The following is a 22212-nucleotide window of genomic DNA, read 5'->3' as shown; positions in this document are numbered from 1 at the left end:
CATCAGGAAAACCCGTCTGATTCCTGTAGTGACTTAGAAAGCGATACATCTACCTGGAAAAGGAGTACATGAATTACCCTGGGACTTCTTCTGGCAGCAAGCCCCCAAGCTCAGAACATGGAGGCATCCTGTCTGACACCCATAATTCCTCCTTTTTCCTGGAATTGTTCTGCAATGCAGAGGGGCAAGATACCTGTAAAGGATCATCCTTATAAGCTCCTTGTCTCTTGAACTTGGATGCTATACCAGGTGCAATAAGTCAGTTAGACAACCCTGGTAAGGCATCAGTCCAGGGATCTCACCCTCCCATCCCCTGGACTATTGTTCTTTAGTCTGGAAATAAATCTAGAAGTAGGAGGCTCCTGTATTGTGTTAGGAGGCTCCTGTATTGTGTTCCCATTGTGCTGGCTGGAGTTAATTGACACCAGATTTTTCTTCCATTTCATAATATTCCCATGACATCTTCTCTTTCCTTTTACCTTTCTGTTACCACTACTAGGGCCTCCACTGCCTGGCTGTTCCTTGTATAACAGTGTGAGTTGTGCATCCCGGTCACCATCCAACCTGCCAAGACCAGCTGTTACCCTGTCCTTTAGCACACAGCTGGGTGATACCTAGAGGCCTCGGTGTGGGCATGGTAAGAGACAAAATTCAACTGATCAGAAAGAAGTGCAGCTGAAATTGCTCTCCAGCAAGACCTCACTTTCACTGTTGCCTGAGCCTACTGTCTGTCTGTCTCAGTAGGAGGAAAGGAGTGGGAGGTTCCACATCAGCGTTTCTCCATAGATCTGTAAACCCAACGCAAGCTGGTGCTGCAAAAAGCGCAGTTATTTTCACATCAGTCTGATGCTCAGCAACAGGAATGCTTTCACGACAAGACAAGAGGCTTGCCAGCAGGGGTGAACAGCTGAAGGTTGGAGAGCAGAATGGGAAGGTGTGGGATGTCGTCCCAGCCGATAGGAGCGAGCTCACAGAAATATGGGTTGATAAATGGCAGCTGCTTGGGGAAAGAGTGTGAAATCCTGTTCCTTTGCACATTCAAATCTTGCATTCCTCTGAGTTGTTCAACAAGACCCCTTCCCGTGAGCTGAAAAGCTGGATTTATACCCACGGACAATTTTGGCTGTACTTTGGGTGTCAGCTTCTTTTACTAGACATTGTTGACACTGCAGGGCCCTAACTGCTGCTGGCTCCCTGGGTGCAGCCAGCCACCCTGCAGCTGCAGCTCCCTGCTCCAGAGCTGTTTCTCATCACAGCTCATTCTTACTTCAGCCCACAGCTCCGGTCGGCAGCGGCTTGGTCACGCAAGCGTCTCTGCTCAGGAGAGCTTGGTTGCTGGCATGAAAAAGGCTGTGTCCTGGAGAGCAAATGGCACACAATGTGGCCAGCAGCCCTGCAGTCTGCATCCAAGTCACAGCTCTCTTTTGTGCATGCTTAATCAGCTCCTTCTGTGACGGGCATTTTCTGTCATACTTCCAGGGGACCATGCCCTCCACCAGTGCTCCATAGTTTAATTACTATAGATGTATGCTTTCCAGTTTGCACATTATCCTCCTTTCAAAAGCTGACTTATGCAGTATTCTTCATCCACTCCTGATGAACACCAGATACTCTGTTTGCTGCTTTACTTGTTGCTCCAACAGCTGCATCACTACAAGAGTCTCATCTACTTTTCAGAACTGCAGCACATTGGTTTTGCCTTTCCAAGTCAAAATGAAAAAGGATGCAATATGTTCAGGCACTGCTGTAAACCTCTTAGCAGCACTTCCAGATACTTAAATCTCTGTGATGGGGGAGACATCCACAGGCACCTGCAATCCCTTCTGAGGGGTACAGCAATCCCAAACACATGTGCAGTGTCAATTTCTAGGCTCACATGGAGGGCAGTTATTGATCCAGTGGGTGAGCATCCAGTTCCACTGCATGGAACAGTGCCCCTTATGTGCAGTGTCAATTTCTAGGCTCACATGGAGGGCAGTTATTGATCCAGTGGGTGAGCAGCCAGGTTGCATGGAACAGTGCCCCTTCTCCTCTGCAGCTACACAGGGCTGACCAGGCAGGGGGAAGGAGAGCACCTGGGACTGTGGTTGCAGGATGCTGGGAAGCTGCATGGATGCAAACTTGATGATGTAATAATGGCAGCCTTCACCTTCATCCCAACTCATTCACTGGTGCCCGGCAGGTTTGCCCTCAAGGAGTGATGTTTCAACAGGAGGAGGCCACAGACAGCCAGAGCAGGGCAGCTGCCACACCACTGAGGCTGCCACCACAGCATGCCCAGCTATCCCAGCCCTGGGAGAGCCAGGCCTGTGGTCACAAGTCCCACGGGCACAGACAGCAGCGAAGCTGGGCTTGGCACCCTGGTGCAATGCAGAGAGGGAGCTCACTGGGCTTCCTCAGGCAGAGCTGAAACCTGCCAGCTGGGCAAAGGCTTGCTGGGGAGCTGGGGCCTGTCGGTGCTTGTCCTGGCTGCAGACAGAGGAGGACAGGGACTTGGTCCCCCAGCAGTCAGGGTGGTGTTGAGATGCCACCAGCAGTGGGAGCCAGGGGAGCCACCTGTGCACGGTGTGGGTGAGAGGCAGGCTTTCATCCAGCACCCAGATTGTCTGTGATAACAGCTGGTGTGCCAGCCCTCTGCAAAACACACAGGCAAAATTGTTTTGGTGGGTTATGGGAGGGACCCAGAGATGTATGGTAATCCCCCAGGGAGGAGCTGCCTTGAGAAGTCTCAGGATCTCTGTTGTCATCCCAAAACACTGCTTGCTCACTGGCCATCCTCTCTCCCCCTGACCAGGCCAGCTCTGACTCTCTCCTGTGCTACGTGCTTAAACCTGCATTCCCACCAGCACTGCTGGTGCTGCTGAGATCTGATCCACGGTATGACAGTGCTGGATGATTCTCTTTAGCAGACATCATGCTGTTTCTGGAACCATGCACACACAAACCAGAAGACTGAACAGCATTGCATTAAAAAGGAAAGTAGGAAACAAAAGCAGTGCATTTCATGTTTCAACCTCTTGGAGGGACCAAAGGGTATACTGTCTTTAGAAATACTACAGGAAGCTAAAAAAGATGTATGAGCTCAGCTGTGAAACATAATACATTTCTGCTTTCTGGCTTCTCCTGGGATTCACCCTTCCCTGCCCACTGCAGGTACCCACACCCTGGCACAGTTCTGGGGCTCTGCACGGCTGGGCTGAGCCACCCATCCTTGGGCCCTGCAAACATATAGGGGTGTCATTCTATCTTTGGTGACCTGTGCCAGGCCAAAAAAACCCAAAGCATGCAAACTTTTCTGAACTATGTGTGAGTCTGCCCTGAAAAAGGGAGAGCACGTGCCCAGCAAACTAGTCCATCCCATCTCCAGCAGTTCTCACCCCCTGCCTGGAGAGTGCTCATGACACATTATTTGCCAAGAGCCTGCCTTTCTCAGGAAGTCTCCCCATGAGAGTATCACTCTGAGCCAACAGTTACCCTCCTGCCTAAAGAGGGATGGTCAGCTCACAGCATGGCCAAGCATATTCCCACTTCTGTATGGGATGGTAGTGCAGAGCCCAGCACCTCAGTTTCACTCTGAGGGGTAAAACCATCAGTCTCCCAAGTGAGATAAGATGCAGCCATGTGCTAGGCACAGCCTAACCTTTCTGCAGTGGGAAAGCAAGTTTCACAAAGGGGAAATGGCAACTTGATGAGGAGCTGGTTGGCATCCAGGGTCAGTCCTTGAGACTGCTGCTGCCTTTGGTGAGCTGACCAGCTGTGGTCAGTCATGCTCTTCACTCACATTGCATGCTTTTAAGAGGTTGAGCCCAGCATCTCTGCAGCTGACCCTGCCAAACCTCATCAGCCCTGTGATTCCCAGGAATGGATATGAGGGGTTGGGTTTTCTCTGTCAGGGCTGCTCCAAGCAGAGCAAGGGATAAGAAGGAGATGAGAATACAGCAGAGGTTCTGCATGAACCCTACCTCCTTCCCAGCCCATGAGACACATCACAAGGATGATTCAGTCTACACAGAGCTTGTAGCAAGACTCAGCTGTGTCTCTTTTCACCATAGAGCTTTCTGGAAAGGGCCAGGTGCTGCCTGTGGTTTCTCTGCTGTGTGTGGGGTCTGTGCAGGGCTGGTGGAAGGAAAAGAGTGGATAGTGATGAAGCAATGGTGAGCTTGAAGGGAGGCCAGCTGAGACACCCTGAGAAACAAAGCAAGTAATAAAATCCCAGAGAAAAACAGCACTCCGCACCCAGCCGGGCCCTCTCCTGGAGCTGCCAAAAAGGCATCCTTGGCTCAGAGGTAAGCAGTCATAAAATGCAGGGAGAGACTTCCCAGGGAGGGAAGGTTTTACCTGTCGAGCAAGTTCATGGGTACCCTCTCACACCGGCAGGGAGAGCTGAGCATGGCAGGCAGTCATCCCACAGCCTCCAGCACTGCAGGAGGAGAGGGGGAAACAGAGCCCTGCTTCCTCTCTGGCACCCAAGCAAAGAGACTGGCTGGGTCTTTCTGAGAGGGGACCAGGCTCCAGGGAATGTGGGGTGGGAACCAGTGCCGAGTGGGTGGGTTTCCAGCTTGGGAAGACTGAGTGCCCTGGCTGATTTTGACAGGCTGATTGTATTTTTGACTACCCTCTTCAGACCCAAGCCTTCATGGCTGGAGAAGCGGTTCTGTCTACTCGTAGGGCTGTCCCTCAGCAGCCAGCCCCACCAGACCTGATGGGTCCTTCTCCCAGCCACTGCTCCCCCTCCACCACTCATCTCTGCTCATGGGCACAGGTCCTCATGGACTTGCTCAGCAGGTAAAACATCCCCTGCCCACAAAGCTGAGCTTGCACCCCCAGGGCAGATGAATAAAGCACCACGTGGGGCAAATCCCTGTTCTGCTCTCTGCTGTTTCTCCTTCCCTTTCCCCCAAATAAATGGGACACCACAAAGAGAGACAAATGCCTTTGTTTTCCATGGAAGGACTGTCAGAATGGCATGTCTCCCTGCATCTTGTTAGGGGTAGATAAGTCCCCAAGAGCCATGGGGAGCTCTGTCACACAGCACAAGTCCTTGCTGACAGTACTATTGTTAAGAAGGGGTGCATTTTGGGAGGCTGGGGCTTTTGCCCCCTGCTTATTTCTCTCCAAGAAAGTCACGGCTCATGCCTGCTAGCCCAGGGAGACTTTCCTCCCTGACAGCTCTTATCCTGAACAGAGAGCAGATTGGCAGTCACCAAGGGGTGTGGCTGGCCCCCATTTCTGGACCTCTCCATATGCCCCTGGGCTGGCAGGCACTTCATGGTGCCAAAACTGTGCTCTAAAGAAGTTGCCTTCTTTTGGGGCTGCCCAGCACCAAGTTCACAGTGCTCCAACCCAACATCTGCACCCAGCAGTGGCCCTTGCATTGCTCCTGCCAGCAGCAATCTCTCTCTGCTCCCAGCAGAGCCAATGAAACAAGTCCAGGATGCTCACCCTGCCTGGTATGGGGGATGCCTTGCCCAGAGCTTGGCTTTGGGCTAGGTCCTGCAAAGGTCCTGTCCCACTCAGCGCAAGGTTACACAACAGCAGACCTTGTAGAGACAGAGCTTTTCCTATAAGGTTACCTTCTTATCATGGGTTTGACCTGGGAACTTCTCTCATCTCCCATCTTCCCTTTAAATGGGAGGAGGTGGATTATATTACAAATTTAACCTGCCTGACTAAAAATAGCCAGTACAGAGACCAGGAGAACCCCCCTGGTTTTCCCCTGTTTGCTTTGTTAGGAATGGAAATAATGAATCCCAGCTGTTTCCTGTTCTGGAGCAAATGCCTGAGGGCCTGGAGGCCAGTACCTCTGGTATCCATGATTTTTGAAGATAATCCACCCTGTACAGGGAACCTTCTGGATGGTGCAGGGGCCCTTGGCTTCATGGTGAACCTGCTGTGGGCTGAACAGGGAGCGTAGACATGCCTCACAGACTAGCTGCCTATGGGGAAGGGAGGGTATATCCAAAAACACCTGGCTGGCTGCTGGACCCTCCCTCACCTTCTGTGCTGGGTGAGAAGAGCAGGCTTCATGCTCATGCGAGCAGCACTTGCCACCAAAGCACCGGCGTGTGGATGCTGCAAGTGAACGTCCGTCCCTCTTCCCCCAGGTTCCCACTGTGACAAGGTGAATCAGAAGCTGATATTACATCTCATCAGCCCCTTGCTCAATCTGTGATCCTTCTCTCTACCAAAACATCTCTCAACCAACAGCCCACGGGCTAAATACGCTTCATAAAATCCTCAAAACTGTCCCACAGAAAAGCCCCCCACCTAACACATGGTCGAGCAGTTGGCTGGCATGTCAAGATTTATCCCCCCAGCAAAAGTCAGGAGTCTGTCAGTGCTTGGCCTCCATGTCCATCACAAGAGCAAGACTACAATCCTGTAGAACAAAGCCATGTTGTTCATTTTGGCACGAAGTGCGTCAACATGCTTTCTGCCCTTTTCACAAGTCACCCACTTCTGCTGGGACATGAGCTGGTCCTTGGCCTTCTTCTGGAAAAATGACCTGATCTTTGTTTGGGAAAGGCTGAGGAGCCCAAGGAGCTTCTGCCCAAGAACACAGGGCAGAAGAGAGGGAGAGTATGTCTGTGCTGCCAGTGCTGGGACCGTGAGAGCTCGTGCTCCTGACAAAATAACCTGCATTACCACCCCACCAGCTGCTGCTGTGAACCAGCCCCAGCTCAGGATCTGCAGGAGGGAACCAAGGAGATGCCCACTGTGGATCCTATCTTTTGCAAGAGGTGTGGACAGTTGACACTTGGACTGGGCTGAGCACCAAAGGTCAGTTCTTCCCAGGTGCTGCAGGCTGGCAAAGCCCAGCTTGGGTGTTGGTGGGCTGCTTCAGCACCTGCTCTCTGCCCAGGGTGCAAAGGAAGCTGGAGAAGCCAGAGGTGAGGGAGAGCAGGCTCTTGTGTGGGACATGACGGGGGGTGGATGTTCTTGGTGGTAGCAGCAGAGATGGCTCTGCAAAGGGCTTCTTTGGAAGGATCCATTTGCAAAAGCTCCCAAAAGAGCAACACAGCCTCATGACAGCAGTGATGTGTGTGTGCCCACCAGCCACAAGGGTGTCTGGGCCCCCTTGCAAGGGAGTGGGAACCAGCAGCATGGCAGAGAATGACACATCCCAGTGCTTTCCACAGCCTCCAAACTGTGATAGCATCAGAAAGTGCCCTGCACTTTCTCCCCGCCAATAGTGTAAGCCTCAGGGAAATGAGGGTGCCAAGCCCTGCTGAAACACCCTCCCATTTCAGCAGCTGATCCTGGCAGATAACAGACAGCTTACCAGGGTAATTGTTCCAGCTGGCTCTAGGGTGGCAGGCAGCAGCTGCCTAACAGAACTCACTGACACCGAAATGTTTGGGGCACCAAGTGAAGGATGGCACATGTTACTGAAACCCCCACGGGTGTTTTGGGGGACTCAGGGTCCCCAGTCAAGCCATGGAGGAGAGTCCCAGGCTGCACCAGCTCTGTCCCTGCCAGAAGGATGCATCCATGTTGGGGAATGATGAGCTGTGCCACCCACAGGACCCCCAGGGAGAGCAGCTGCATATCTGCCCAACACAATTCTGTTCTCTCCAGCCCTTGCTGTCTGGTGGGGCCCCATTCCCCTTTGGAAAGGCCAAGTTGGTCTTTTGCCTGCCTTGGCTTCTGTTCAGCTGTGTTGATGCCTTGTGGTCCCACGTGCTTTGGAGGCTCTCCAAGCACGAGATGTGCCCCTAATGCCAACTCGTGGGCTGGCTGCAGATGAATGCATTTGCCAAAGTAGATGAAATGGCCCAAGCAGGGTTTGTCTCAGGCGGTAAAACCTGATGTGCTCAGGCTCCCTGCTGGTCTCACCTCCTGAGCATCTCTTCTGCTGTTTCTGACATGTGTGGAGACTAACATCACAGCCCACACCCCAGGTACCATTTCCCATACACACAAAAAAATACCAAACAGGTGTTTTCAGGCTTCTTGTCATTCCTGGCAGCAAAGCCTGCACATGGCAACCCTTTTCTTCAGGATTATCATTACACACTGGTTTTTACACACATTGCTTGCTGAAAAATGGCATGCAGCTGAGTTTCGGTCTCAAGGGTGTTGGAGGAGGACGTGCCTGTGTTCCATGAACATACTTCTCCTGAGCACTGTTTGTTGGAAGATCTGAAACCAGCACCTGGGTTGCTGCAACATGTTCAAACACAGCATCCACTTACAATTTGCATATTAAGTACAGCAAACAAACTCTGCCTGGCGCATCTCAAAAGTCACTTTAACAAAAGACAAAAAATGAGACAGCGAATATGCCTCAGCAGGTTGTTTCTAGGCTTGAAATAGGCTCAATAAATGGCAGGTTTCTAAGGCCACCTCAAGGACACCAATTTGGGTATTGCAGCAGCGCAGAGCCGGTGGCCACAGTTGGGCAATAGCCAGCAGCTCTCCTGCTCGGGCACACCTGTGACGAAACATCTGACCATCAGGCATGGAGCTACATTCCCTTGCCCTTGAACTTCCAGCACTAATGAGCAGCAAGGAATAATTCTTGGCGTCATATTTTAGCACAATTATACCTTTCAGTCCTGCAGCAGTGGTGTGGGGCTCGTGTTGCAGGCCCTCTGGAAGTCATTAGCCAACATCCAGACAAGCAGTGGCAATGTTTTCCCCTCTATAGTCAGCATTTGCTGAGCTTGCGGCCCTGCTTTCAAAATTTGTCATTTCTTAGAGGTTAGGTTTGAAGCCTTGCCTTCAGTGCCTGCACAACCTGAACAATACATGCTGCACCCCAACTCATTTTCACTTCTACCTTTACCTTTCCTTCTGTTTCTTTGATTTATTTGAAGAAAATTGGAAATTCATGCCACCAGTCAGAAGTTGATTTTGCACTTTTTTTAAATAAGAAAAATATTATCGGCTTCAAAGTCAGACTTGTATGAGGTCCCTAATTGTACTTTGTTCACAGCAGAACTTAAGACTTGCTCCATTCGCTGTCCAGCTCTCCCCAGTTTGCTGTTCCCCTCCAGCTCAGCAGCAATTGCCACGCTTTGTTTAACCTGTGTTTGTAGCTTTTGGAAATACTCTACATGCAGCAACGCCCTGGTCCAGGCTATGTCATTGTGAGCAACCTCTCTGTGTCAAAACCAAGAACGTGCTTTCCTGAAGCGTTCCTCCTTGACTTGCCTTTGCTGTGCTGCCCTGGGCCAAGCGTCTTAAACTGAAGAGCAGATGGCCTGGAGCCTTCCCGATTAAAGATCTGCTAACACCCCGTGCTCCAGCCTCGAAGTCAGCATCCTTCACTCAAGGTAACCAAAGGCTCTTTTGCTGTGCTGTCGGTATTTCCAGCATGGTCAGGTGAGGAATCTTGCTGCCTGTCACCCCAGCAGACAGAGGAGTTAGCCCTCACCAGTGGATGTCCCCTCACTGATCTCACATGCCAGCAGAGCACTTGAACAGCTCGGGCCAACTACCTCTGTGGGCTGACACAGGCTGGTCTATGTTGCCCATGGCCATGACCCAGCACCGAGCTCCCTCCCTGCCTCCCTGGCCAGGGTGATGTGTCCATCCCACAGCCACAGGGATACCATCTCACTGGCACACCAGGAACACTCCCTTCCCCACCAAGCGCTGCAAAGACTGCAGACTTTGCACCCCAAAAGGCAAGATGGAGCCCAGAGTGAGCAGCCAGAGGTGCAGGGGAGGAGGTTGGGAGCATGGATTTGGGAACCTCTCGGGATGCACTTAGAGGTGTGACTAACATCCCAGCATCATTAGTGCAAGGAGTCATTCCTGCTTCCCCAAGCTGTAACATCAGGCTCACCCGGATAAATCACTTGTCCAGGTACGCTTTGATAACATTTGCAGGATTATCTTCACCACTTGGGAACATATTACCATACTGATTCAATGAAAGCAGAGATTCTGGAGTCAGCAGGAGTTGGAGCCTCACAGACGGCTCCTAATCCAGGAAATTGGATGTGGTTGGAAATGTTTCAGCAGTCAAAGCTTGGGAGATCCTGCTGTGGCTCATTCCTGATGTGAGGCTCTGTGTCCACAACATAATAAATCTGCATTTAGTACACCTAATTCCTAGTTTAAAATACCACAGGCCACATAACACAAAGTGGCTGAACAGGTACAAAAGCTCTCTCCCAGTGGAAAGGTGTGGCAAATCCCTGCCAGAGTAACTGCAGCCAAAACAGGCTTTTGCCAGCTGAAGAACAGAGTGTACAAGCGGGCTTTGGTCCACAGGCTTCTCAGGCAGGCCCTTTCCCACTCCTCTCAGGCCATCACTCAGGATGCCCCATCTATTGCTGCATCCCTCACAAGAAGATCTGGGGTAGATCTTCCCTCTTTTGCTTCAGACACTTGCCTGACTGGACTTCTCCTTTGGCAGCTGCCAAACCGCCTTGTTTAGAGCCACCCCTCGGCTCAGCCCAGTGTTCCAACTGAACCCTACAGCTTGCACTAGCTGGACTCCAGCCCTCAGACCGCAGGACCAGTCTGGCTATGCTGAGCCACACCAGTGCTATCAGCCAGACCAGAAGGCATGCTCAAAATCAAAGCTGCTCACAGTGATGAAACTCTCTTTTAGCAATCACGTTTCCCTCTTCAACCTAAGGTGTATTGCAGCTTGGAGGTTGGGAGGCATGAGGATGTCCATGAGGGAGGCTGTGATCTCAAGAAAACATGCCATCTCAGCACAGAGAGATCAGCCTGGGATCTTTGAGTGCCAGGGAGAGTGTAGGAAGAAGGCTGAGGCCCTGACAGAAGAGCCACAAGGAGCACCATGAGCAGCCCTAGGGACAGACAGGGATGTGTGGCCCCTGGTATGGGAATGTTGGGTCACAGCCAGCACTGGGGGATGGGTTCAGGCCCCAAAGGCATTAAAAGCTCGAAGACTGTCTGGGATTGCTCACAAGGGCAATTTGCACTTTCCAAGGAGAGTGAGCAGATTGTGCAAGGAAAGGCTAGCGAGAGGTTAGCCAGTTGCTCCCAGGACGCAGCTGACTGAAGCACAGGCCACACTGGAGGTGCCCACGGTCAGGACCTGAGTGGGGTGCCTAGACCTAGCACAGTACATGCTTGGTGGGTTTTTGCTGTGATGCCTGGGTTTGAATACCTGTGTGAATTTTCTGTGAATTTGGTCTGTCCCCATCATGGCAGCTGGCTCTTCTACACCCGCTTTTCCTGGCTCCGTCCTGTCCAGGACACAACCCCAGTTTGCAGAAAGCAGGTGCAGATGCAAACACCACCTGCCTCACTCTCATAACCAGAGGAGAGGCACTGCTGAAGTCATATCCCACAGTCATTACTCCTCTCTCCACACACGGCTCCCTCTGGCCAAGAGTTTGGCATGGACAAGAGCGCTGTTTGAAGCAAGAGCATCACATCCATTCAATTCCCTTTGGACTGAGAAAAGAAGACCTTTCCTCCCCCAGTTACAAAGCAGATCAGTGACTCTGCCTCTAATACAAAGCTAGGATTTAAAATGTTATGCAGGAGAGCTCTTCTGGTGAGGAGAAGCAGGAATGGTGGAGGAGAAGAGCCCTGTCCCAGTATAGAGCTCCCACACAAGCTCATGACACTGAAGCCTGTTGTGATCTGTCCTCATCTTCCTCATCTACATCCTTTGCAGATCAAATGGGCTGCTAAACTGCTGGCACATGCCCTGGCTGGCCCACTGCACACTGATAAGGAAGGAGGTGACAGGCGGTGAAGACTGCCAGCTCTAGCCAGTCTGGCTCTACCTTTCTCAACCCACAGTGGCTCTTCCTACACCACATTGCTCCTGAAAATCACAGGCAAGCATCTCTGTGTCTCCAGTGTGGTGGAGTAGGTGTTGGTACACCTGGGGACACCATCCCTGCCTGCTGTGACACCAGGGTGAGCAGGGACCTTTCCTCCCCTCAGTTCAGCCATCCCTTGTGAGGGTACTAATGCTGGAGCTTTAGAGTTTGTCATCTCATCATGATGTCTCCAACAGGAAGGCCAACGTGACATTGTCCTGATGGTGGTGGCCCATGGCCTGCAGGCAATGGGGCACCCCATGGCCCCCTTGCCTGTGGTATTAGCCTGTTGTGCTAATGCCATTTAATTCAAGGTTTCATGAAAGCCAGTGGAGACACCTGGACTTCTAGCAGACAAATACAGGCTGCCTGAGGTAGACTCAAGCCTGAAACCTGAATTTCCTTGATGTGAATAGCTCTTAAAGCACCTTCTCTGGAATGGTAGCCCCTCCTTCATTATCATCTCTTAGCCATTAGCTGGTCTCTAATCTCCCCAGAAGCATTTGGAGGAAGGTCCCTGGACAGACATAACTCAAGGACTTGGTGGCTGCTAAGGCTTGGTCACAGTGCCAGAAATGCTGCAGAAAACACAGAACTTACCCCATAGCTTTTAAAAGGCCCCCTCCACCTCCATCTCCAAGAGAGCAAATATTTACACACTTCCCTTCTCCATCCAACAGTCCCTGCCAGTCCAGCCCCCTAGACCATGGCTCCAGCAGCAGCTCAAGTACTTGGAGAGATGCCTGGGGTTTAGTCTCACAAAACCTTGGATTTGAAAGGAATTGATTTAATAACACACACATCCCAAGTAGAGGGAGGCTGACTCTACTTTTTCTCCTCCTCGTATGGAGCATTTCTCATCCTGCACAACATGATCCCTTGATCAGGCTCAGGACTGACCCCTGGGGCAAGTGATCAGAAGGAGAAAGGGGAACAGGCAAGTCAGAGCAGAGGAGACAACTTTGGCCTCTACTCTAGCCCCCTTGTGTCATGGAGTGATCAGCAACCTGGCCAAAGTCTGGAGCCTGTTTCTGCCCTCTCCAGCAGGCAGGCAAGAGGGTCTCCCTGCTACCTCTGCTGGCATTGATGGCATCACCTGGAAATACTCAGCAGTGCCATCCTCAGGGGTCATACTAGAGGGGGTAACAGGGCTGGGGACTCTCACATCCTCAGCAGAGAGGGAACTGATGGGCCTCACAGTCATGGAAGAAAAAATTGTTTCAGAGAGTTTCACTTCTGGGCCTCTTAAGGAAATCACAGAGCGTCTTGTGATTTAGAGACAAATATGCAAGACAAGGAGAGCTCTAAGCCACAGGCTTGGCACACTGCCTGAATTTTTCCCTCTTCTTTCAGTGTAATTACAGTTGAGCCATGTAGTAATTGGGTAACTTTTTCCAAAGGAATCCTTTCACCCAGTGAATCATACTTGCCACAAAGAGAACACAGAGGCAGATAAAAGACATATAGATCCTAAGGTTTATTGTGATAGAAGCATTTTGCCCCCATCCCCTTCTTCCTCAGGCCCCTAGCTGTGTTCAGGGTAGAATCAAAAGCCAGGCTCTCCACTTTCCCAGATAATTTCTTCCCAACCTTCCAAGGTGTCTTCCTCCTGGCTTACTCTGCCCTGCAGCCAAAATGAACTGTCCAGTTTTGAAGGTGCCTGTGGGGTCTGTAGAAAAAGGGCTGTTTTCCCTCCTTTGGTTCCCATACCTACAAAAGTGGGTGGTAAAGGCTGGGTGGGCAGCTGGGCACTCTCTGGGGTCAGAAAGGATTCATAGTGCAGCTGGGTGACACCGGATGCAGCTTCAGTCCTCTGTTACTGGGGTTTCACCTGGTCTACAAAGAGTTTCTGAGGCACTATGTGTGCTCAGTGACATTTAACTCCGGATTTAACTAGAGCTGAAGAGCCCCACCCTCACTACAGACCCTTCCCGCCGAGTCTCGATCCATATGACCATTTTCCATGTGGCATAAAGGCCTTGGATAATAAAACATTCATCGTAAAACTATTTTCCATTGGATTCATGGCCACACACAGCTGAATCTCCTCCTGGAGCGGCCCGCAGCCTGCTTGGAACGGTCGTGCTCAGCATCCTGGAGAGGAGGCTGGGTGAGTGTGGGAGGAGGCAGCTCTGTCTAATACACCCTCCCACCTCCCAAAACCAATCCCTGCTACCCTTCCCATTGGTGCATGGGATGGAGAAGGGCTGGGACAGCTCAGCTCTCCATCTATTTAAAGGCAAGGGTGGGGCTCTAGGAGCTGCTTGCCTGGGACCCCTGTTCGTTGGAGAAGCGGCGCGCTACCCTGCGGAGCAGCACCATGTCTTGCGTGAGTAGAGAAGGGGACGGGGCAGCTTTGCTGCAGGTGGGACTGTGTTGGCTGGGTGGGAGGGAGCCTGCACATCGGCCCCAGTGTCAGAGGGCCTGTTAGAGCTGGGTGCCTGCTACTGGGGAGGGATGATCCCTGCTACATCCACTACAGAGGGCTGCCTGCTATTTTGTGCTCTGGCAGCAGTGGGTTTTTGTTCCTGTAGGATCCCTTCGGGGCCATACGTGTGGGGATCCTCACTGGGTTGAGTCCTAAGCTGGGATAACCTGTTTTACTGCCGCTCTGCTCTGGAGAAGCTGCTGCAATAACATTTATTGCTGTCTGAGCATCTTCTCTGGGCAGCCTTGCTGCTTGCTTTCTGCTGAAGTTTTCATGAGTCACTGTGTTGTTATTCTTCTCTTTCTTGGAAGGAATGTGCCTTACAGAAGTGTTCTGTGAATGTCAAGGACTACCTTCAAATACCTCTAAGAAGTTAGAGAGGTTATCTTAAGGGCAGGTATCAAGAGTATGGGGCCAGGCTCTTGACAGAGTTGCCCAGCAACAGGGGAAGGGGCATGAGGCACAAACTGAAACAAAGGGAGTTATAGTTGAATATGAGGAAAAACTTCCTCACTGTGAGGGTGACAGAGCACTGGAACAGGCTGCCCAGAGAGGTTGTGGAGTCTGTTGTTCAGGAGGTATTCAAAAGCCACCTGGACATGACATTGCAACCTGCTCTACATGAACCTGCTTTAGTAGGGGGGTTGGCTGTCCAAGATCCCTTTCCTATCTGTTCTGCTAGGGATCTGCTTGTGTTGGAAGAGTGATTGCACTTCTTTGATTTGCCTTTCATTAGGCTTAGGGTGATTAAGCAGGTTATTTTTTAAGGTGGGATAGGAAAAGATTTTCAGTGTTCTTGAGGTCTTGGCTCTGCTGTGATGAGAAATGAGTAAATATGGGTTTGCCAGGATGCTTTGGTCCTCCTAGAGAGAAGGTGGGGGGCAGGTGTCTCTGTGGAGCAGAAGAACGTTCTTGCAAATACTGAGCCTACATTAAAAAAAGCTGAAGCTGTTGGGAGATGGGAAGCAAGGTGTCTGAGCCCTTGGACCTGGGCAAGGCTTGAAGTTCAAACATGAGCTGGGGAAGGGAGTGGAGTCTCCATCCCTGCCATCCATCCCAGACAGATTTGTGTGGGATGACACAAGCCCTGCCAGGCACATGGGTGTGTTTGGGATGGGGTGGGTGTGATTGGAGTGTGCAGATACTTACACTTCACTGCTGTGAAATAAAGATATGTTGATGAGAGCAGCAGGAGAAAGATTAGGAAATCAAGCTCTAATCAAATGTACCATGTGATTGGGGTAACTTCTCTGGGATGTCCTTGGTGCAATGCCCTAAGGCAAGGGAGCTTCCCTGTTTCTCCATGGGTCCAAAGCAAAGCATGTCTTGTAAGGCAGCAGGGCAAGCTGCCAAGTCAGAACAAGTGATCCAGCAGGTACTGAGCTAATGTCTCTGCTTCCACGTTCCCCAGGGACCAGTGTGCACCAACTTGGGTCTCAAGCCTGGCCAGCGCCTCACTGTCAAGGGGAAAATTGCACCAAATGCCAAGAGGTGAGTTGTGCTGTGCTGCCCAGGCACGGCCAGGGCACCGCTCTGAGGGGTCTGCAAAAAGTGGTGGCAAAAGGACTCTGTCTCTTGGTAGAAGAGGAGAAGGGGTTAACAGCAGCAGTGCTTCCAGTGAGTCAACACCTAATGCACATTGCAGACACAGTACTGCCAAGGGGCTAAGCCAAAGCAGATGCGAAGTTCCAACTGCACACGCTGGCAGAAACCACATCCTTCTAGTGCAGGGTAAAGGAAATGGAAGCTGTGTCTATACTGAAATTTGGTTTGAGACCATCTGCTCCACCACATCCTCTCCCCTGCACGAAGGTGGCCAGGAGTAGGGACACTTATGGTGCCCCAGTGGATTTGGTGCTCTCACATGATGGTAGGGAAAGAAGGAAGAAAGGTGGAGAGCAGGCAGGTGGGCTGAAGTGAAAATGTACCCCTAAATGTGCAGGGATTGGGGTGGCTGGGTTTCCCAGCGAAGCCTCTGCAGCAGCCCCCAGCCCTTGGGCAGGGGGGGCCCTTTGCAGGCAAGGTGGGGCCCGTAGCTGCTGTACCAGAACTAGCGGTGTTCCAGGAAACATGTCCCAGCTCTTCCCAGTGCCTTTGAAGTTTGATACTGTCTGAGTGAAGCCTCCCAGGCTTTCTCTTGCCAACTAATATGCCTCTTCTCATCTGGGTGAGAGGCCTGAAGGCAAGGTGGACACTAGGCTAGGAAACTTCCTCCCACTGCTGTTGCAGATACTTTGGGATAGCTAATGACATGGTAATTATTTCAGCTGCCTGCAGGATGGGGAGAAGGCAGTGGCTGTCAGGCAGGATGCAGCACTAGCTAACTGTTCAAGACTGAAAGGAAATCTATGGAAACCAACTGACTCCTTGGGAATTGGTTTGGGTGTATGATAACTCTGTTCAGGGCACTGTCTATGAACCATTCTCTTGTTAAAAGCTTTGAGGAAGTGATGTCTCTCCCCGGGATGGCACTCTGGAGCCTGTCACTCCAGAAAAGTGCCCCTTACTGCCACAACACCACCTTTTAAGGGAAGCTGTATAATTTAGCAAAGGGTTTCTCTTAGGTTACCCTCAGCTGGGCTTGAGGAAACAGACCCAGGGGTGCTCATGGTAATGAGAAACATGCTACCATAGTATTGACTTTTTCTTTTTTTTTAGCTGTATTGATGCCTGCTTTTTTTTTCTCTGCAGCTTTGTGATGAATCTGGGCAAGGATGCTACCCTCCTCGGACTTCACTTCAATCCCCGTTTTGATGCTCATGGCGATGTGAACACCATTGTGTGCAACTCCAAGAAGGTGGAAGAGTGGGGTGCAGAGCACAGGGAGGCTGTCTTTCCTTTCCAGAAGGGGGGCACAGCAGAGGTGAGGCATGCATATTTATATATATACACACTCTCTGTACATGCTCTGGTGAAGGGAGGGTGTTTGGCACAGGACACCCAGCTGCAAGGGCTATCTGTACAGGAGGTGGCTGGCTTCTCCTGCTTGGCCAGTGCCACCACTCAGGGCTCTGAGCTCTGATGGAGGGTGGGGATCAAATGTTTAAGCTCCATCTGGCTCAAAGATGTTGCTACTGAACAGAGCAGAAAATGGGCATCTCTTGGGAGACCAGAATAACATTCCTGCTGTTGATGAGCAGGTTATTCTACTGAGCTTGTTCACCCTGTGAAGCAGAGGGTGGCACAGCAGTGCTGCAGAGGCTCAAGGAAACTTTCTCTAACTTTTCCATTTGCCTTGCAGATCACTTTTAGCGTCAACCAAAATGATGTGACAGTCCACCTGCCAGGCCACCAGTTCACGTTCCCTAACCGGCTTAACCTCTCTGTCTTTGACTACTTTGATACACAAGGGGACTTCACACTCCAGTCCCTCAGCTGGGAATAACTTCCTCTGACACCTCCATCTCAAAGATACAGAAAAAACAATCAATAAATATGAGCTTTGGTGTACTAAGTCTCAAAATCTAATCTGTTAATTGCGAGTCCTCATGGCTTGGGCATCTTACTGGGAGTGGGTGGGGAGAGGTAGCCAGAGTTGCTTGAGTACCATAAGTGGATGCAATTCTCCCAGCCTTGGTCCTTGGAAGTCATGGATGGAGAAGAGGATGAACGTTAAAAGCCTGGGAACACAGAAGGTTAAATGTCCAAGGAGAGTTGTGGCAAGAGGCATTGGGGCTAATTGTCACTCAGGGGAGAGTAAAAGCATCCTTTAAACGAGGTCACAAGCTGTTGAGGTCTAGGCTGACACCTTACACTGCCTGAATAAATTAACTCTACCTAAACTAAGCACTCCTGGCTGACATCAGACAGCATTGAGTGGCTGTGTTAGCTGAGCCTAGTGGGGCATGGGGTGAGGGGAAAGTCCTCCACTGTGCTAGTTTTGGCTGCAGCCTTCTGTAGAGGCTGTTCCTACTCCTATGTGTGCTTGGGACCTCTTGCTGCTGCATGGAGACAGTAGAAAAGCTGCCTTGCTGGGTGTGGCAGAGCATGTGGAGTTCCTCATCCAAATCCTTTCTTCAGTAAGTGCAGGAGCACAAAGTGTTGTGCTGTGGCACAGGAAGGCAGTAATGTGGAGGTGTCTGGTTTTATTCTGCCCCTTGTGCTTTGCCTGTTCCATCCACAGCTGAGGGAGGCAGCAATGTCCAGCTGGAGTGTGGGATGCTAAGGATGTGTGCTCTATGCTTTTGTTCCCCTTTTACTTGGTCCACATGAACCCGAGCACTTCTCAGTCTAAACTGAGGCTGGACTGTGAGGAGTTTGGGCAGTCAGGCATGTTTGATGTTGCTGCAGAGCTGCCTCGGGGTCTCTCTCAGTCTGATGCTGCCCTGGTGCTGCTGCTGAGCATGCTGTGCCTGCTGGGTGGAGGAAAGGTGGGCCCTGCCCCATCCACAGTGCACAGCAGTCACCAGGTCGGTCTGGGATGAAAGGCTTGGCCACAAGCAACACAAAGCACTAACAATTTGATGTACTACAGCATTCCCTGCAGGCCTGGCTGGGCTAATTCCTCACATTAAGCAGTCTCCAGAGCAGCTGGAGAACAGGGACTTTCCCCTGCAGCAGCTGTACCTGTCACTCTTATTTCATAATTCATGAGGCTGTGCCAGGTCCTGTGTCCTGGGTACCCATGCAGAGAGGCTGGGCTGCTAGGAATTGTGAGTCTGAGGAGGGATAAGATTGTGAGGAGGAGGGATAAGATAAGAGCTTAGCAGAAAGGCAGGGGCACTTGGGGCATACAAACAACTTGAGGCTCTGAAGCTGGATCTCTCTTGAAGTCCTGTGGTACCCAAAGCCCATCTGCTTTGGATGATCACATCACACTCTTTTTAGGGCTACATCTACAATTGTAAACATGACATCTAGCATTGCCACCCTGCACACTGGCATGGCAGGGAACCGCATAGCTTGGGGACTCTCCCCATGGCCTGGTAAGGATTAAGCCTTCCTTCCTGGAGAAGAGAGGTTCAGCAGTATGGAAATGAATCCTGCTAGGCTAGATAGTCTCAAGGCAAGAGGCCTGGCTCAGTTTGCACAGTGGTGTTGACACAGTCTGGCAGACTGAGGTACATTTGGTGGGCCAGAGAACTGGGTATTTCCCTCAACCACAGCAGAGCCGTGGTGCTGGTGAGGATGCCATGAACTGTCATGATGGACACAGAGGAGAGCTCTCTCCTTGCAGCTTCCTCTGCTGGCTGATCTTGAAAGCTGAGCAAATGTACTGGACTGGGCTAGGGAATCTCACAATGCCTCTTAATTGCACTTAGCAATATTTCTATAGATTCTTCTAAGATTTTTCTGTGATGGTTTCTTGAAGAGAGCTCAGTGGTAGCTTTACCACAGGAGTAGGAACCTTAGTGAGGTCTCCTGCTAGCGTGGCTGTTTCTTGCAGTGACTCACTGTTCTTGTGAAACCTATGACTCACTGTTGTCCTGACTTTGTTATGGCTTGGCCCGTTGCTAGCAAGGAGATGAGGGGTGGCAAAGGTTCCCCAGATGTATAATTTAGACATATCGAAGCTGACTGCTCCCTTCCACCCACTCCCCAGCCTTGTGCAAGGTGGAGGCTGGTGTGTGAGAGCTGAAGGATCTAAGGACGGAGTCAGGATCCCTGAGACAAGCACTCTGCCCGCCCAGCTGAGCAGGATGAGCAGCCATGCAAAGGGGAAAGCACTGCAACAGCATTGATGGAAAACACTGCATGCTGGCATGGAAGGTGACACACTTTTATTTCTCAACATGACCCCAGCTGAAGGTCGGATGTCCCCAGCTTGCTCACTGCTCTCTTTCCCTCACAGACCCCGAGAACTCCCTGAAAGCCAGGGGGCTGCTGTGCCTTCCCGCAGCCTGCTGAGAGGGTGCCGCAGGCCGCGCCTCGCCCGTCCCAGTGCGGCCACGGCGCCGGCGGTAGCCACTGGCAAGCAGGGTGTAGAGGAAGGGGTTGACACAGCTGTTGCCATAGGCCAGGCAGGTGACACCGAAGTTAAGGTAGGCCTGGGCAGTGGGGCCGATGCCCAGCCCCTCTCCCTGGTACAGCCCGGCCAGTTGCCAGGCCCAGAAGGGGAGGAAGCAGGCCCAGTAGGCCACCACGATGGCAGAGATCCTGGAGAGGAGGCGCCGCGCAGGAGCCCGGCCGGCCGCCGGCAGCCCCAGGCGCCAGGCTGAGGACTGGTACACCCGAGCCAGGCGGGTGTAGACGATGCCCAGCACGGCTCCGGGTGCCAGGACGCTGGTGGTGAACAGCACCGTCAGGTAGAGCCGGAAAGCCGACGGCGTCCAGGTGGGGACGCAGATGCGCTTTTGGGGGCCGTCCCCCTCCCGCAGCTGAGTCATCACCATCATGGGGGCCGTGAGCAGGAGCGAGAGGAGCCAGAGGATGGCGCTGGCCAGTCTGCGGTAGGCGTTGCTGGCCCGCCGGGCCCGCAGAGGCTTGACCACCGCCCAGTACCTCTCCAGGCTCATGGCTGTCAGGAGGAAGATGCTGGCATGCATGGTGAGGAGGTCCAGGCTGAGCAAAAGCCTGCAACCCACATCCCCAAAGAACCAGTCGTGGGCAAAGTAGGTGCAAACCACAAAGGGGATGGTGGAAAGGTACAGGAGGTCAGCCAGGGCAAGGTTGATCATGTAGACCCCCAAGGAGCCTGCTGAGCAGCCTGCCACCCTGCCAGAGGCCACTGCCACTGTGTAGATGTTCCCCACCATCCCAGTGAGGCACATGACCAGCAGCACTGCACCCAGCGGCCCTGTGACCAGGCTGTCCCCACCCAGGACATTGCTGTCATCACCCCCACCATTGCTTTCCTCCAAGAAACTGCCACCCTTGGGATCCTCTCTAGGACTTGGACTGATGAGAGAAGTGTTGTAAGGCATCTTTGGGTAAGCTAAGCAAGAGCAAATCAAGCTCTCAGGGACCTGTTCCTTCCTCCTGCCTTCTGCCCTCACTGTAAGGGACACGTCTATCCTTAACAGCAAAACAGCCAAGGGAAGAATGGGGAGAGTTCATCAGACACAGACAGGGTGCTCCAGAGAAGTCTGTTCCTCACCTCCAACAGTCCAGTCCATTATGCTGATGTTGTCCATCACAAGCTCTGTCCAGTTGTTTTCCTCAACCATGAAAGAGCCAAGAAAGGGACACTGCCTTTTCCTTCAAGACCAATACATGCAAAGTAACCTCTGCCAGCCAGGAGGAAATGTCTATTTTCTTCGCTAGCCTTGTTGCTTCTCCAGAGTTTGCTGGGCCCACAGAAACAGTAGATGAACAAGTAGATTTCTGCTCCCAAGTCTGCCAGCTCAGCTCAGACAGACTTTGGAGAGGTGGGCCCTGCCCCACTGACCAACCCCCTGAGAGCTGCCTTACCACTGCATGGAGGAATGTGCCTGGCTCACAGCTTCACACACCGGTGTGAATACAGTTCCAAATTTATACTGGGCTTTTAGCCACTAGCTGAGGAGCCCCACTGGCTCCCTCCTCTTTCTGGCAGGCATGCTTTCTTCCCCCATATCTTCCTTTATCCTGCTCTGTCTTCCTCCTTGTTCTTGTTTCCCTTTCTTTTTCCCATTTCTCCTTTTACAGTTGTCCTCGTTTTACACAGGAGACAACTGAAAGACAAGACTCCATAATATGGCAGGGAGGATGGAAAGCATCATGCTGTGGCTTTAGAAGGGAAACATGGGCCAGCCCTGGAAGTGCAATAGGCAGGGAGCAACCACACAGCTGTCCCCAGCCAAGCCAGACTGACAGAACCTGTCCCCTGCTCCCTCCCAAGGACTTCAGGGCTCTTTGAGGTTTGGGTGTTGTGGATGCAGTCCCCAGTTCACAAGCAGGCCCACCAGATGGTAGGACCTCTTATGTTTTCTGTCCTGGCCCTTTTCCACCTTTGCCCTCAAGTCATCAGCAAGCTCCCAGAGACTCAAAGGACTGGATATTTTAGACTCGGTTTTTCCTTCCTCTCCACAAAGACCATCCTGCTCCTCCTCTAAGCTTTCCCCCTCCTTCCCTCGAAGCCCCGGGCAGCTGCCTGGCCTCAGA

At 51.9% G+C, this 22212-nt stretch overlaps 2 protein-coding genes across 2 annotated transcripts; one reads left to right on the top strand and one right to left on the bottom strand.

Annotated features, from left to right (window-relative positions):
* The first annotated feature begins 13863 nt into the window (after positions 1-13863).
* On the top strand, positions 13864-17640 carry LGALS1 (galectin 1). The gene is made up of 4 exons (XM_041416730.1): positions 13864-14091; positions 15602-15681; positions 16882-17053; positions 17432-17640. Exons 1-4 carry the CDS (start codon positions 14083-14085, stop codon positions 17573-17575), a joined length of 405 nt encoding a protein of 134 aa, XP_041272664.1. The 5' UTR covers positions 13864-14082; the 3' UTR covers positions 17576-17640.
* Positions 17641-19958: 2318 nt separating this feature from the next.
* On the bottom strand, positions 19959-21068 carry LOC121342480 (urotensin-2 receptor-like). Its single transcript, XM_041416966.1, has one exon. The coding sequence runs from the start codon at positions 21051-21053 to the stop codon at positions 19959-19961; it is 1095 nt and encodes a 364-aa protein (XP_041272900.1). The 5' UTR covers positions 21054-21068.
* Positions 21069-22212: the final 1144 nt, after the last annotated feature.

The sequence above is a fragment of the Onychostruthus taczanowskii genome, unplaced genomic scaffold (genome assembly GCF_017590055.1).
Source record: "Onychostruthus taczanowskii isolate IOZ18803 unplaced genomic scaffold, ASM1759005v1 scaffold53, whole genome shotgun sequence".
Taxonomy (NCBI): domain Eukaryota; kingdom Metazoa; phylum Chordata; class Aves; order Passeriformes; family Passeridae; genus Onychostruthus; species Onychostruthus taczanowskii.
The sequence above is the reverse complement of the archived record's forward strand: the minus strand, read 5'-3'. Positions and strand labels throughout refer to the sequence as shown.

Coding starts and splice junctions, on each gene's coding strand:
- LGALS1 (XM_041416730.1), top strand. Junction 15,682..16,881: donor ATTGCACCAAATGCCAAGAG/GTGAGTTGTGCT, acceptor TTTTCTCTGCAG/CTTTGTGATGAATCTGGGCA. Junction 17,054..17,431: donor AGAAGGGGGGCACAGCAGAG/GTGAGGCATGCA, acceptor TTTGCCTTGCAG/ATCACTTTTAGCGTCAACCA.
- LOC121342480 (XM_041416966.1), bottom strand. CDS start 21,053: ATGCCTTACAACACTTCTCTCATCAGTCCAAGTCCTAGAGAGGATCCC.